General features: G+C 47.5%; 1 protein-coding gene across 1 annotated transcript in view; it reads right to left on the bottom strand.

Moving 5' to 3' along the window:
- The window catches only part of AGAP1 (ArfGAP with GTPase domain, ankyrin repeat and PH domain 1), a 434418-nt gene that overhangs the window by 87041 nt on the left and 331954 nt on the right, over positions 1 to 15423 (bottom strand). Inside the window, 1 exon segment of the mRNA XM_037850014.1 lies at positions 11865 to 11945. Within this exon segment, the coding sequence (XP_037705942.1) occupies positions 11865 to 11945 (81 nt within the window).

The raw sequence follows: 15423 nt of genomic DNA, 5'->3' as shown, positions 1-15423 counted from the left end.
CTCTCCGGGCCTCCTCTGGGATTTCAGGCCCTGACAAAGATGTCTACGATAAGGACCAGGCAGCTGGGCTGCCTCCGCTTCCCGAGTAAGCAACTGCCGTCTGCAGTTACGATCTGAGTCTAGTTACGATCACTCTGTGCCAACATTTCAAATGGAATCCAGTTGATGTCATGGAATCACCTGTTTTACAGGATACTATCTTTATATGGCTTTTTTCTTCTTTTTTTTTTGGTGGGAGGATGGTTATATGTAAATACTTAAGAGATACAGTTAGAATTTCAGAACTGAATTATATCTCCCAGATGACTCTGTCTCCCAAGATTAAGAAATTAACACTGTATTTTTTACATGATTTTTCTGTAAACCTAATTGAAAAAAAAATGAGGTAAAAGGAGAAACCTATAGATTAAGAGATTGGAAACACACATGCCAATAAATTGCAGAGTGTCCACTTATAAAAAAAAAAAGAATGAGGATAATAGAGCAATTGCATATCTTATGTTTCATAGGATTTCCAAGAAGGAATAATTTGTTTCTTTGTAGTGAATCTGCTGCATGGAATACTACTACTAATAAACAATACTCGTGGGCTCGAATTCTGCATCAGGAGGAGCACTGGGGCTTTACAGGCATTATCTCGTATAACTGAAGTATTTTCTTACCGTACAGTGGCAAGCAGTGCTCTTTCATCATTTCTTAAAAAACAAACCAACATGAAAAAGGAGCGCTGCCGAGGGGCTGAGAGGGCACTTTTCTGTTATTTTCCTCACTCTTGGTATCAGGGGTCAGGCCTTTCAAAATACTCTCCCATTGCCTTGGGGGATGCTGGAGGATGCAGGGAGCGCAGCATCTGCCCTGGAGCTGTCATGTGTCCCGGGAGATGGTCCCAGGGCTGCCACTGGATGCGGACGTCACCACCGGGGGCTCTCCGGTCCCCACCCTCCTGGGTGCCTGCCTCCCTCGCCAGGGACTGGTCAGCAGGGGTGGGAGGTTGCGCTCTACACTGGGCCAGCCCGAGCAGGTACGCCTGTGGCCACTCAGGTCTGCCCCAGAAAGAAGTGCCTGATCCAAGGGAAACACCTTTCCTTCCACGTCTGAGTTTGGACTATGCAGCCCCCCCCCCCCCGTCCCTTTATCTGGGACCTGTCAGGACTCAGCCCACGGCGGCAGGTGGCTTTGCCCTCTGTGGGAAGGAATCCCTGTGCAAATGAGCGGCTGCCTGGGGAGCAGGGGAGAAGGCTGCTGTGCGTCCAGCTCGGGGGCGGGCTGTGCGGGCGTCCCGGGTGTGGGTGTCCCCGGAGCCTGCTCCACCTGCCCACCCTATGGTTAGACTCAGATGGTCTCCTTTGCCCGGATCCCTGTGTACTGGGTTTCTGCCACTTCTGAACTTTCCTGAGCAAAGGAGAAAAGCCTACCAACGGCAAGTGCCTCCGCTGAGCTCCCCAAGCCGCCTTACTGGGCCATCACCAATCTCCTGATCCGACCTGTGCTTATACTGTGTATAGTGAAAATGACTACTTTCACTCATTCAAATAAACAGTTTCTAGACTTTTGGACCCAAATAGTTTTTCTTCTTTTGTAGGGTCAGAAATTAAAAATTTTCCTCTTTAGTTTCAAAGAAGCATTTTCATCAGATGACATAACCTTATTCAAGCACCAGCAGCTGGCAAGACTCGTCATACGATGAAGTGGCACTGTGAGGCTATGTGAGTTACCAACAACCTGATTAAAAGGAGATAAAAAATGATGGAAATAACAACTGACAGGTGAGGCCAATGACTCTGAAAGGCAGCTGAGCATCCCTGTCCCTGTTGCTCTCTTTGGAAAAGTGGAGAACAAATGTTTGAATGGTGAAGACCTACTGTTGCTATGTTTCCTTCAAGTGGTTTCATTCACTAATACAAATGTACCATTAAGACAATTATAGTGGCTTATATTTAATTCATTCTGTAAAAATACAGGTGAGGTTACAGAAATTCCTGGCAGTATGTATATTAAAAGTACATTTCTTAATTTTAGATATAAAAGAGCAAATTCAGTCTCCCCCAAAGAAAGATCAAAATACCACCACACCAAGACTGAAATAAAAAAAACTGTGTGATGTTTAACAGAGCAATATTACAGAGCTTCGCTGTTAAATAAAGTTTTGTGATTGGGCTCATAGGGATTTAAACAGTTTTCCATGTTTAACGGTTATTCATGGAGAGGTCCACTATAATAGTATTTTAGCGCCATGAACCTGTCGAGATCAACCTGCCCAATTATTCCAAACTACATTAATAACACCGGATATTACACTAATTGTGTCCAGTTTCTATGCAGACGAGGCCCCGTGGGGCTAATTTTGCCTCCTCAGGGGCAAGCAACTCGGCCATCAAACTGATTTCACAAGGAATCCCTCCTCATTACACAAGTCCTGGCTGTCAAACTTTTTTTTTTTTTAAAGGTTAATGGGCCAATCAGTCATCATTTATTTCTGTGGATTCCTAGCAGGCAAAGGGTTAAAGTGCAAAACAGCAGCTGCAACTGTTTTACATTTGGAAGTTGTTTCCAACACAATGCATTCTGGGTGAGTGGAGAAAGGGCAAGGAGAGGGCCAGATGTGACTGTTGGCCCCACAGACAGAATTCGAGGACAAGAACCCCTGCCCTGTGATCTTGCAAAGGCCCTGGAATCAGATCCTGTGCCACACTGTGATGCAACATGGCTAAACTGTAATGAGTATGGTGGTGCTGGGGAGAAGAGTTTCTCCTCTGAACCTAGAAGGGCTCCCTGTGTCTCCAGATGTCCCTTTCTCCAGGTTCTTCATTGGCTCAGTGAGGACTCTGGAGGCCTGTGAAGCCCAGAGTGCAGAACCCTGAGGCCCAGACAGTGCTCTGCCCACAAAGCTACCATCCTTTCCAACACACTTAGCAACAGACAACGGAAGGGTGTTATTTTGCAGAAATGGCAACGTTTGGCCTAGAAGATGGACATGTCACTGCACAGATATCGGATACGAGTCTAGAATCTGGGAAGCCCAAAGGCTTACAGACTGTCAGCATTTTAAAACCGAGCTAACAATAAAGTAACCAACGTCTGCAGGTAAAAGAACTGTCCTCTCCGCTCTCGACCTCTGTTGTAATAAAATGACGACTTCTATTTTAGGATTCTCTAACACCGACCCTTAACCTTTGCCCCAAGACTTGTATTCCATGAACAAGCGGTTATTAGCAGCAAAGGTTTCTTCCAGTGTCTGCTGCTTCCCTTTTAGGTTTTTGGCTCCCACTTTCGGGGTTCTCTCTCCTGGAATGCTCTTTCCTCTCCTGCTATCTACTGTGAGCCCATGAGGGAGTCATTTGGCTCCAGCTTCCTGATCAGTAGCGGAGAAGCTGGGCTGGACCCGGGATGACACAGGCATGCTGTCCCTCCCTTCCTGTGTCCAGGAAGGACACACATAACTGATCCTGGAGAGCCTGCATCCTCAGAATCCCTCTTAACACAGTGTTCTGGGTGACCACCAGCAATTTACTATTGTATGATCTCACTGATTTGCAGCAATTAGAATAAGCAAACACGTAGAGTCCATTCTAGGATATAGGTTACTGGGGAACCGGGTGGGGAAAGGGAATAGGAAGTTAAGGCTTAAAATATACAAGGTTCCTATTTGGAATGATGGAAATGTTTTGGTTATGGATGGTGGTGATGGTAGCACAACACTGTGAATGCAATTAACAACACTGAAATTATATATCTGAAAATGATTAAAAGGGGGAAATGTTAGATTGTATATATGGGAACAGAATAAAAATAAAAAATCCACGGAGCTACACTACACAAACACTAGACCCTAAGTTAAACCATGGACTTTAGTTAATAGTATAATTATAAAATGTGCTATCATAATTGTAACAAATGTTGCACACCAATGCAAGGTGGTTGTGGTGGGGTGGTGTACGAGGATCCAGTATTTTATGCATGATTGTTCTGTAAGCCCATAACTTCTGTAATGAAGAAAAAGAAACCCACAAATTAAATAGCCATGTGGTTTAGATATTTTATCCAATCATGATGAAAACCACACATACCTGAAGATTTTAGCCAAAACCCATCCTAGTGATAAGGCAGTTTTAAAATTTGTTTTCAATTTTCTCCCATCTTTTTGTGGGAAAGACAAATGTGAAAGGAAGTCTGCAGAATATGGTCCAGAATTTTGCAGAGCCAAGACCCAGGAAAAAAAAAATGCATGCATAAAACATCCCTGTCCCAACTTGAGAAGTTATTCATTTTAAGAAAAGAGAAAAGATCATTATTTTTGGTCATTATGAACACAAGCGGTTCACGGTACCCAGGTAAGTATTTCTGGAAACTCTGACTTTGGTAACTATCTTTGCTTAGCCGAGCGACTACCAGGATGGGCTGTACCCTGGCGTAACTGAGGACAAGAGCACAGTGAATTCTGTGAAGCAGCGAATGCCCAGAGGAACATCACCAAGTTAGGACTGTTCACTGCAAAGTATTATCACCAGAAGATTCTCAGGAACACAAAGGAGGTTTTTATTTTCCAAATACATTATGAAGAGGTGGGATGGCAGCCTTCTGAGGGCCAGGCATAAAGGAACACCTTTCTATTAGCATTGGCTTCCAGAACAGCCAGGAGCCACACATGCCTTAAATTAAGGAAAGTGCCCCCAAACAAAGCCCTTGGAAAAATAAATGACAGGATCCCAAACTGAAAACATTTCAGGATGCACTTACATGTGTCCCTGGTCACCCTGCAAAAGCTCAAGGACCAAACTTCTGGTTTAGAAAGAGAAAGAAAAGCTGGAGGCACCTGCCGTGATTTATGTAGCTGTTGAGTGGTCCTCTCTTTATTTACTGTTTGCTACTCATTCTGAAGTATATGTGTAACTTTCCAGATGTCCCTTCACTCTCCAATTATAGGACTCTTTGAGGGGCCACGTAGGGCCATTCTCCTCTGCTGAAAGTGCAGCCTAGAAACCTTTTGGCTTACGCCCAAGCCCACCAGGACCCTTCTGCTTTGCCCTTTGCCCCCACACAGGTGCTTTCCTCTCCCAGGTGCCTTATTCTTTCTAAAGTCAATGGTGAGTTAAACAACCAATCTTGCTTCTCTCTCCCAAAAGTCAATTCTGCGATTATTTCCCATGAAAGAGTTTCTCAAATCGGGATTTATCTGCCTTAGCGCCTAATCTGTGCAGTTTATCACTTAGTGCTTGCTGCAGCCGATTCTGTCCTTTGTCAATACATGACACAGGCCTAAGGAGTGGTTTCGGGCTATGGTCCAGAGTGTGTCCTTTGAGCTACTTTCCTACTGGGTCTTTGTAACAATTTATAGCCACCACTGGGGTCACCTGCCCCACATGCCCAGCACGTTGGAATGGGCTTCACGCAATTTCTTCTTATTACCCTTCGGTTTCATTATTCTTTTTAGAGAAAAAAAAGTAAACTCAGAAAGAAGAAACGGAGTAACTCATCCACATTTACGTGGCCGGAAAGTGGCAGAATGGGAACCGGGGGCCAGCTTGTCTGAACCCAAAGCTCCTGCTTTTAACTGATGATTCTTCTGATGACGGCAGTAAACGTGACTGTGAAGGGTAGTTCTAGAAGCCCGGAGAAGAAATAATAAGTTTTATTTTTAAATCTTCCCCTTCCACATTCAGGGGCCACATTTCTTGTCAAATCTCTGCTCCTGACGGGGGGAACGATGCTTGGGTATTGGAATTTCCTTTGAATGTCATTTGGGCACGAGAGGAGTTCTCCGATACTAGGCAAGTGCCGTTCATGGGAGCTTCCAGCAGGCACCACATTCCATGCCGCTCAACATACTAACTCGCTGACTCCTTACCACCGCCCCCCGCAGTTTACTATCCCAGTTTACAAATGGGGAAACTGAGGTACAGAGGGCGTGCTGACAGCCCATGCTCACAGCTAGGAAGAAGTGGTGCTGGAATTAAATGCAGACCACCCAGCTTGAGGCTGGGCTCTGAGCCACTATCTGCCCCACCTCTAGCAAACACAAGGTTTATAAAATTTTTGATCAAAAACCAAAAAACTTGACTGGAAATATAAAAAATGATTGAGAGTGAAACAGAACCCTGCCTGAGTCTGAAAAAAACAGTCAGTCACTGATTAAACCCAGCTTCTGGAAGGTGGCCCAGGGGTGGGCCCCACCCTGGGCACAAGGGGCACGTGGTGCTCGCAGGAAGATTACCAGGGCACTGGGTGTGGAGCTCGATCTCCAATGCTAGAGGGATCCTCATCAGGAAAGAGATGACGAGACTACCTCATATGCTAAGGCAGGCAGAGCAGCCTCTTTCTCCTCCATGGGCGCCAGCGCCGCTTTACTGAGCTCATGGTCCCGCTGTCTCCTCCGGGGACCCCGTGCCTCTCCCATCAGGCCTAACCTATTCGTCAGGTGCCGCCTGCCCGGACCGAATGCCCAGCCTCATCTCCACGTGGCAACATGCTTTCCTAGGGCTCAGACTGCCCTTCTCTGAGCCTCGGTTTCCTCTGTTGTAAGACATGGAGGCTACACCTCCCTCGTGGGCTGCTGGGGAACGCAACGTGTAGCTGTCAGTCCCAGCTGCTGTCAAGCTGTGTACACTGGGAAGTCTTTCCTGAACGCCCCGATTTAACAGTGTTTTGCTCTCCACTAAAGCCCCAGGGCATCCAAAGCCGCTTACAGAACTCGTCTTCTGTCATCCCGTGTTAGTTTCCTGGAGTACCACAAACCGGGTGGCCTGAGATAGCCACTGCCGCACAGTTCTGGGGGCCAGAAGTCCCAAATCAAGGTGTTGGCAGGGCCAAGCTCCCTGGGTCGGGTCAGGCTGCAGGGGAGACCCTTCCTCCCCTCGTCCGCCTTCTGGCGTTTGCTGGCCACCCGTGGTGCTCCTTGGCTTGTGGGCGCATCGTCCGGTCCATCTCCACATGCCTCTCCTCCTATGGGCATCTGCCTCTCTTCACTGGATTTGGGGCCCACCCCGATCCAGGGTGACCCCAGTTAATTAAGTACATATGCAAAGACCCTATTTCCAAGTAAGGTCCCATTCTGAGGTCCAGTGGACATGAATTTTGCGGGCACACCATTTACCCCGGTAGATCCAGCATCAGGAGGTTCTGCCTGCTGGCTCTTTGCTGGATGGCAGCATCTGTGTGCTTTCCTCCTCTCTCCGTGCCCCGGGAGCCAAGCACAGGGCCAGGGGCAATAAGGCGGGCACCGCTGCACGACTGAAAAGGCACAGGCAGCCTCCTGAGAGCGAGAGCTTGGGCATACTCCTGTGACTTCTTTACCTTGACTCTGGGTGCAACAGAAGTATCAGAATGTTGACTTGGAATATTGGGTGGTCGACAAGTGAGGCTTGCCACCTGGAAGGCCCACACCTGTCTGCTCATGGAAGCAGAGGTGCAGGTCCACGCGGGGAGCTGTGCCCGGGGTGCGATGCTCTCTGAATGGAGGAGTGCTGCTGCTGCTCTGCAGCTGTGTCTGCTTGGACTCTTGTCTGAGCCGCCTCGGATTCTACAGGCAGGTTGGCCCACTGTGGTGTGGGAAAGCTCGGATGCAAAGCGGGAGTTTCACGGGCCCATTTCTGGGGCAAATTCTAAATCCACCCAAATGGACCTTTACAGACAGAGCAGGACAACAGGCTTGACTGGGAACTTCAGGTCCATGCTGAGTCTGGCTAACTCTGGGTATAAATGCCGTCTACAAAGGGAAGTGGTCTATTCTAAGCATTCATTTTGCTGCCTGTGGGTGGGTAGCTGGGCACCCCAAGAAAGGCAACCCAGTGCTAATACCTCTCTCCTTTACTTCTCTGTCCTTTAGCTCCTGTACTGAAATTGTTTCCTTCTGTGAAAACAAAGAGAGCTGAAGTACCCCTGAAAGGGTCAATCTCTTCACTCAACTCACAGTGTGGGTGATAATTCCACCTGCTTCTTGGCAGGGAGGGGAAGCCGAGATCTGAACTTAAATCCACAGAGGTTGTGCAATTCTGCCCAGGGGCTCCTGCTCACTATCAGGCTTCGATGAGGACTCAGTCACGCCCCAAAACAAAGTCATGATCTTAACTGGTGTGAACCTATTTGTGAGGAGGGGCCTTTTAGATTATTAAAGGAGTGGCCCAAGTGAAGCAGACGGCCTCAATCTGCATCCTTATAGGTAGAAGAAATTTGGACATAGTCAGAGAAAGCACAGGAAGAAGCCAGCAAAAGTCAGTGGACACTAGAAGAGCAGAAACAAGGAGAGAGGGATGGCCACCTGACAGGAGAGAGGGGTGGTCATGTGATAGGAGAGAGATGGCCACATGACAGGAGTGCGGGATGATCATGTGATAGGAGATGGCCAATGATGGGAGAGAGAGATGGTCATGTGATGGAAGAGAGGCATAGTCATGTGACAGGAAAGAGACCCAGCCATGAGATGGGAAAAGAGAGATGGCCACATGACAGGAGACAGAGATGTGAGCCAAGGAACCCTGAGGTTTATAGCAAACCAATACCACAATGTAGCAGACTTTGGACTTTAGTCTCTGAAATTGTGAGTCAATAAATACTTATTAAACCAACCCACTGTGAATCTGTCTGAGCAACCTTGGTAAACTAAGAGAGCCTCCCTTCCATGTTTCCTTCTACGCACTGTGTGCTCTGTGCTCTTCTACTTATTTCTGTTTTTTCTTTTCTCAGGAAAATTTACTAGAGTTTGACCATTCCCAAGTCTATCCTCAGCCACCTGATACTTGATTTTTAACCCTGGACTAGGACAGTGGAGGGGTAGGCAGCTACTATTTGGAAAATCGCACCATTAACATACCTTCCAGCACACTTCACAGGCTTGAGAGAGAGAAAAATTGAAAGTGCATTCTTGTTAAGGGATATTAAATTTCACCAATCTTAACAGAGTTTCATTTTTATAAGATAACAGATTTAAAAAGATAGTGCAATATAATATACACAAAGTAAATTTCCTTCATGGATTCAGAGATAATTAGGCCTGGTAGACAGAAGAGAAGTAGAGGATGAAAGAAAACACTTTTGCTTCTTTACTAACTGTGTACATATGTTTCCCAAACAAGTCTTGTTGAATTTGTTTTTTTTCCCTCCTGATGTACAATCCCGGACTGTGTCTCCCCGTGTGGATCCCTGAGTGGGTCCCACACCTGGGGTGTTCAAAACACAGGTCCTGACTCCGGAGTATGCTGCTTGTCCTTCAGGAAGTCACCTGGCTGGACTGAACCCGTTTCCTGGACTGTAACATAACACCTACCTGGAAGGGTGACTGTGAAGAGGAAAAGAATCACATCAGCCAGGGGTGGGAACAGGTGGACATAAAAGGTAAGGGGCTTTGGGGAGAAGCCCCAGGTTCCAAGCTTGGCTTTGCCTGCCGTTCATGAAGGTCAGTCTCTGGGGAGCCCCCATATCTGAAGGCCACATTCTCCAAATCTGGGCTGGGGAGATGGACACCCCCAGGGCTGCGCTGGGAGCCACGCAGATGAGTGACTGGCTCCTAGGACAGCGCCTGAGGCTCCCGGTGAAACCAAGTTCTCCCTCTACTCAAGAGGGGCCTGCAGGCTTTTAATGGGATTTTAACATTTTTCCTCTTTCTTTTTTGGGTATCTCTGCATAAATTTCTCAAGTAGACCACTTTAAAAACACCCCATTTGGGGAACGGAACATTTACTCAACATTCAAGACCTCAGGTCAAAACAAAAGTTAGAATGTTCCAATTTATGATATGAATTTTCATAAAGGATCATTTTACAGACAGTGACATTATACGTCAAAAGGCACTTTGAAAATTTTATATAACTGTATTAATAATATGCTATTAAAAGCCACAAGAAATGAGATTATTTGCATACAACATATTCATCTTAAAAGAAACTGGAAGTAAATGAAGAATGACCATATCACTTAATTTTAAAAAACCACAAATGTAAGTGGAAACTGAACAGACGGAGAAAACGAAAGAAAAAGGGACGGAGAGTTTGCTGTGCGGCCATTACTCCAGTGTCCCCAGGATTCCTTCTGGAGCTGCGGACACATGATTGAGGGGCCCCGAGTATGGGCCAGGCCAGCCAGGATTTACAGAGGTCAGGGGGCAGCGGCCTGGCCCCTCTGGGGGTCCCTCCCCGCCAGGAGTGGGGTGGGACAGATGGTCTGGTACCTGGGGAGCTGGCACTTCTGCACATTGTCCCCTCAGTGCCGTCCATTCGGCCCATCCATGCTCTCGGGGCCCCAGCGGGAGCCTCAGGTGTAAACAGTCTGTCCCCAAAGCCCCAAATGGGTGTCTTTGCACTGTCCCTCAACTCTTTGCTAAGGCCACATTTAAAACCATTCACCACAACCCCCCCCCCCCTTTTAAAACCCCAAGGCCAGAAGTGAATAAGCAAATTTGTTGTGACAAATGCATACACGTACAAAAGAAAACCACATTTGGTAAGGACACAGGGAAGAGAGAGGATATGCACTCTGAGCTGAAAAACTAACATTCAAGAAATAGCCAGTGAGTATGTGATATCCTTTAAAATGCAACAAAAATGAAACGTAACAGGGCTGTTTCTAGAATTCTTTTTTCCCCCTCTTTCTCTCTCATTTTGTCTTTCTTGAATGCTTCGAAAGAAGACAGCAATGGGGCCAAGCTTCATTGGTACCTTAACAGACGACAATTTTCCCTTGAGGAATGGAAAAAAAAAATTATGATTAAAAAATGGCTCTTTAACAAGCCACAGTGAAAATGGAGTTTTGTTTTCTGGATTCATTTTTTTTCCTGGCTGAGAACAGGGCTTTCAGCAGCGAGTCAGGAGTAATTGTGAAAGGAAGAAAAAAAGGTGGTGATGTATAAATCAGCAAAGGTTAATGATGGAGATGTGAAGAGAGGGACCTGTTTACAGAAATAGCTTGCAATTTAAAATTTACAAGAGATTTAATGCCACCGCTTGGCAATCGCTAAAATCAACAGCCCAGAAAACAGTGACATTAAGAAAAATATTACAGTTATAATCATCCCCAAATAAGTCAATTAGTGTTAGGGCACGAGCTGGCGATTACTTGACCCATTTGGCTTGCACTTAAGTGAAAAAAATTCCCCCCCATTATACTGAGATCGCTGGATTATAACCTATTTTGCATGGCGGGGACCGCACGCCAGCCTCCCTTACAAGGGCTGGGGCTGATGGCGGTGGCTTTGCCTCGCCTGGCATCAAAATAATTCTGACCCTTGACATTTGCAATCATAAAGGAAAAAAAAAAGGCAATTTATAATTGTGTTGTTCAAATGAAGGTGGGGGAAAAATTCAATCTGCTATTATACAAAAGCACTGACGGCTGTCTTGGGTGAAAAAAGCACCGCTAGTCAATTTGTGAACTTTGGCACCAGCCGACCTTTAGAAACACAACAATATACAGAATTTACAAGCAATAGCAGCCCATGCAAATGACCCGGGCCTGCCCGCCTTCGGATTCGAGCTGCAGAGAGCATTATGGAGAACGCTTCCACAAAACAAATTAAGACTGTTACTTAAATGTCACGGCACACCATTGTATTTGGCTACAGATCATTACACCTGATACCAACACTTTTAAAAACTGTAATAACTTGGGAAATATTACATTGAGTGCCCACATGTATAAAGGGACAGAAAAAAAGAGGAGAAAATAGGTTTCTGAAGTAATTTAAACATTACGACTCCACGAGTGAAGGGAAAGGTCAGGATTTAAGTAAGCTGAAAAGAAACATGAATGGGAAAATAAAACACACAAACACGAAGATGGAGCGACCACAGAATGAGGCTGCAGACACAATGGGGGCATGCGGCCGGCCGGGGCACGCCCTGGCGCCGGGGCTGGCGGTGGGCAGCGGGTGGCATTACCTTCTGTGTTGGTGCTACTGCTGCTGGTGTAAATATTTCGCAGGCTACCAACACGGTTTAGTTTCCATGCTTTGCGTTTGGCTGCATCCCGAGAGCAGAAGGGGGAGAGGGGGAAGAAGAGAGAAAACAAAAAGGAAAAGAAAACAAATGAAAAGGGGAGCAAAGGAACGTCCACGTGACACGTGAAGCCACCCCGGAGGCGGCCGGCGTTTGCCGCCAAGCAGGTGGGCACAGGTGGCCTCTGGGAGCCCCTCTTCGCGACCCCTGGTTGTTAGCTCAGAGGAGCTCAGGACAAGAGGACGCGGGCCAGTGCCACCAGCTTTGCACAAAATCAAACAGCTGCCCAGGCAAGGAAGTCCACGCAGCCCTCGGGACTGCTCGGAATGTGCCAGACTGGCCCCTTCCTTGGCCATCGGCCTTTTGATTTGGCAAAATGTGAGTAGCATGGCAAATCAAGAGACCACGGTTATTAGCAGGCATGCCTGTAATGTGTTGCAAAAGGTCTTAAATAACTGGAGCTGTTAAACAGGAAGCTTTTTCCCGGGACAGGGTTAGATCTGGGCAGGAACCTGCCGTGGCTGCAGGGTGAGGTCCACGCTCCTTCAAACCGGGGATGCTGGAGGCTCTGCCAGAGCTCCCAAGAGCCCAAAGGGCAAATGCACCCTCACCCGCTCAGCTCACTGAAGAAAGCAGCCAGGAGAAGGAGAAGGAGCATGTTACCTGCGGAGGAGGGCTGGGTCCTGAAGTGAAATGCAGAACCAGCTCACAGGGGGCGGCCACTGCTCACCAGGTGCTGCAGGGACTGGCCAATGGCTGGGGTGAAGCAGAGGGTCCCTGGCCACCTCCTCTCCATGGACACACCCTGGCCCCCATCCGCCCCCCACCATCAACCCTGGGACCCTGACACCTGTGGCAAAGGAGAGGCCAGCCTGAGGGTGGTCACAGGCGACAGTGGGAGTGACAGCCACTCGTGGTCCTGGAGCTCGGGGGCTACCAGACCAGGGGTCTCTCTCCATTTCCACAGCCAGGAAGAGAACCCAGTCAAACCTTCCCGCGGGCTCTGTTTGGAGCCCTTTGTTGCCTGTGGGTGGGGAGCGGCCACCTGGCAGGGGCAGGTGTGTGCGTTTGCACAGGTGGGTCTGCGCCTCGCAGCAGGAGTCCAGGCAGGGCCGGCCACTGGCCAGCAGCTCCCTGACCCCTCGGCGCTCCTGCCACATGGAGGGTCAACTGCTCTGTCCTGCTGGGGCCTGAGAGCAGAGATACACGTTTCTCAAGTTAGCACTGCAGCTGAAGGCTGTGTGTACACTAAGTTCTGGGGGCCAGAAAATGCCTACAACCCCTTCAGTTCATCAGATCCAGGGGCGACCAGAGCTCCCGCAACAAGCTGTGCGGCCAATGAGAATATCAAGCACTTCCATGCATGGGAGATTTCTTTGTACAGAGAATACAAAATTTGCAGTGAGAAATATGAACATTTAAGGAGGCAGATGAAATTCTGAAATGCAGTACTGTATATTTAGGATGCAAATTTTCTACTAACAGCGAGGGTAAAGCTAGCTGTAATTTGGTTAACTTGGTGAAAAATAATAAAAAGTTAAGTTGTAACTAAATGCTTAAGAATTATCTTCTGGCCTGAAAACTGACAAAGGATTAGGAAGTATAATCTCTAAATCAGGGAGCATCTCAAGTTGGTGTCCAAAGCTCTTCTTCTACAGCACACGGTTTTAAATTTAATTTTTCATGGGTGGGAAAGTTTCCCTTAGCTCCGTATCCTCAAGGTGTCATAACTATTTATGAGGCCCTACCTAAGTACCTGTCCCCCAAACTCCCAAGCCTGGGAAAGGGATCATCAGTTACCCACCAATGCAAATGTCATACATTAGAGACGAAGGAAATCAGACCAATCCCACTTTTCAAATGTTTACAAGAGAAATGCCCAGTGAGTATTTACCAGTTGCTCAGGTAAAACGGATGCGTCTGTAGTAGTAAACATGTGCTTAATTATTTCGGCACACCAAAGTCTGGCATCTTGACCAATATTGTACAAGTTCCAGAAAGTAAAAGGCATCAAGAGGTTACATTCCTGGGTGCTAAAACTTACCTCTTTCTAAAGCATTTACATATAAATAGGCAGAATGGCGGCTCGGCACCCCGTGGAAGGGAGGGACGCTCTAGCGCAGGAAACCTCTTCCCTCACCTGCTTTATGCTCTGCATTTTTCATACTTGGGTCTCCCATTACTGTTTGGATGCAGAAGCAGGAAGTGAACCTGCAGCCTGGTTTTCTATTAACCTATTGATGAAATAATCAATTTTAATGTGAAAGATGTCATGCCTTTTTCTTCCTCTTAAACAAATGGACTTTTTCTGGCTGATACCCAAGAGTCTGATGTGTGCATTTGTCTCCTGGGGCACTGATTGCTCTTAGTCCACTTGTTTAGAAGCTTTGCCACAGAAAAATACAATCATGTTATCACCAATAAGGTCTCTGGCTCTGTCCAGTGCTGTTGTCCGGATTCTGAGGAGCAGCTCTAGGGGAACCTCACTGCACCCACAGAACCAGGACGACTGGATCCGACGTCACCAGCACGGCAGGGGAGAGTAGGGGTGGGGGCTGAGCGCGTTGTGCCGTCCGGCCATCACGGCCCTCGGGTGGCCATCCTGCTGGGAGGGTCCCCGCATGTCGGTCTTGGAGCCCACCACCTTTGGAATAAGTGGGGATCTCGAGGGCCTCATGAGGACTAGGTTGAAAGATTCGATTTTCTGGATAATCTTCATTTTAATAAAAAAAAATTAGCTTTTTTGACTTCCAGAAATGTCCTTTCTTTGTGACACACGCTGTTTTGCTAGTTTGTCATTTCTCACAAAAACTATTTTAATGCTAGAATTTCACCTGTTAGTGGACAAAAGGGCAGCACGATGGAGCATCCCATCAGAGGGCCCAGACCGCTATCGGCTTATTTGATAAGCAAGTCTCTTGTATAAACAGGTTGTCACGGTGCCTTTTACAGCTCCTCAAACGGCTCCGTGTCCCGGCATTGTCTCAGAGGGCGGAAAACACAAATGCGAACCTCAGTGGGCATAAATGTCCACAACACAGAATTGCAGATCCGGCACAAACAACCGTCTACCAGGATGCAGACAGCAGGACGGATGGCATGCAAATTGAACGGGACTCTCCAAACCCCAGTCTGGGTCAGCAGAAAAGCCCGTGAGCTTGGGAAAGGAGGACATAAACAGGACAGCGCTGTCTCACCGACGGCACCAAAGTGCTACCAGTGAACTTTGGTCGAACCCAGCACCGCTAAATCATAACCCCAGCCAGAGGCGCACAAGGGACACGCAGCCGACAGTCAGGAATTAGAAATACAGAGCTATGTAAAGCCCACCTTTAGCTGGTTGGGGTGTACTTTCTAAGGATTAGAAGGAGCAAAGCTTTGAAAAGCTCAGTTCTTTCAGCACAGGCATGCCACAGACTCGTCCCCCAAACTGCAAGGAGACCTAACGTTTCCCTCCATTACTCCCCCCCCCCCACCTTTACTTAATAGAAAAAGGGGTGGT

The sequence above is a fragment of the Choloepus didactylus genome, chromosome 9, assembly GCF_015220235.1.
Source record: "Choloepus didactylus isolate mChoDid1 chromosome 9, mChoDid1.pri, whole genome shotgun sequence".
Taxonomy (NCBI): Eukaryota; Metazoa; Chordata; class Mammalia; order Pilosa; family Megalonychidae; genus Choloepus; species Choloepus didactylus.
The sequence above is the reverse complement of the archived record's forward strand: the minus strand, read 5'-3'. Positions and strand labels throughout refer to the sequence as shown.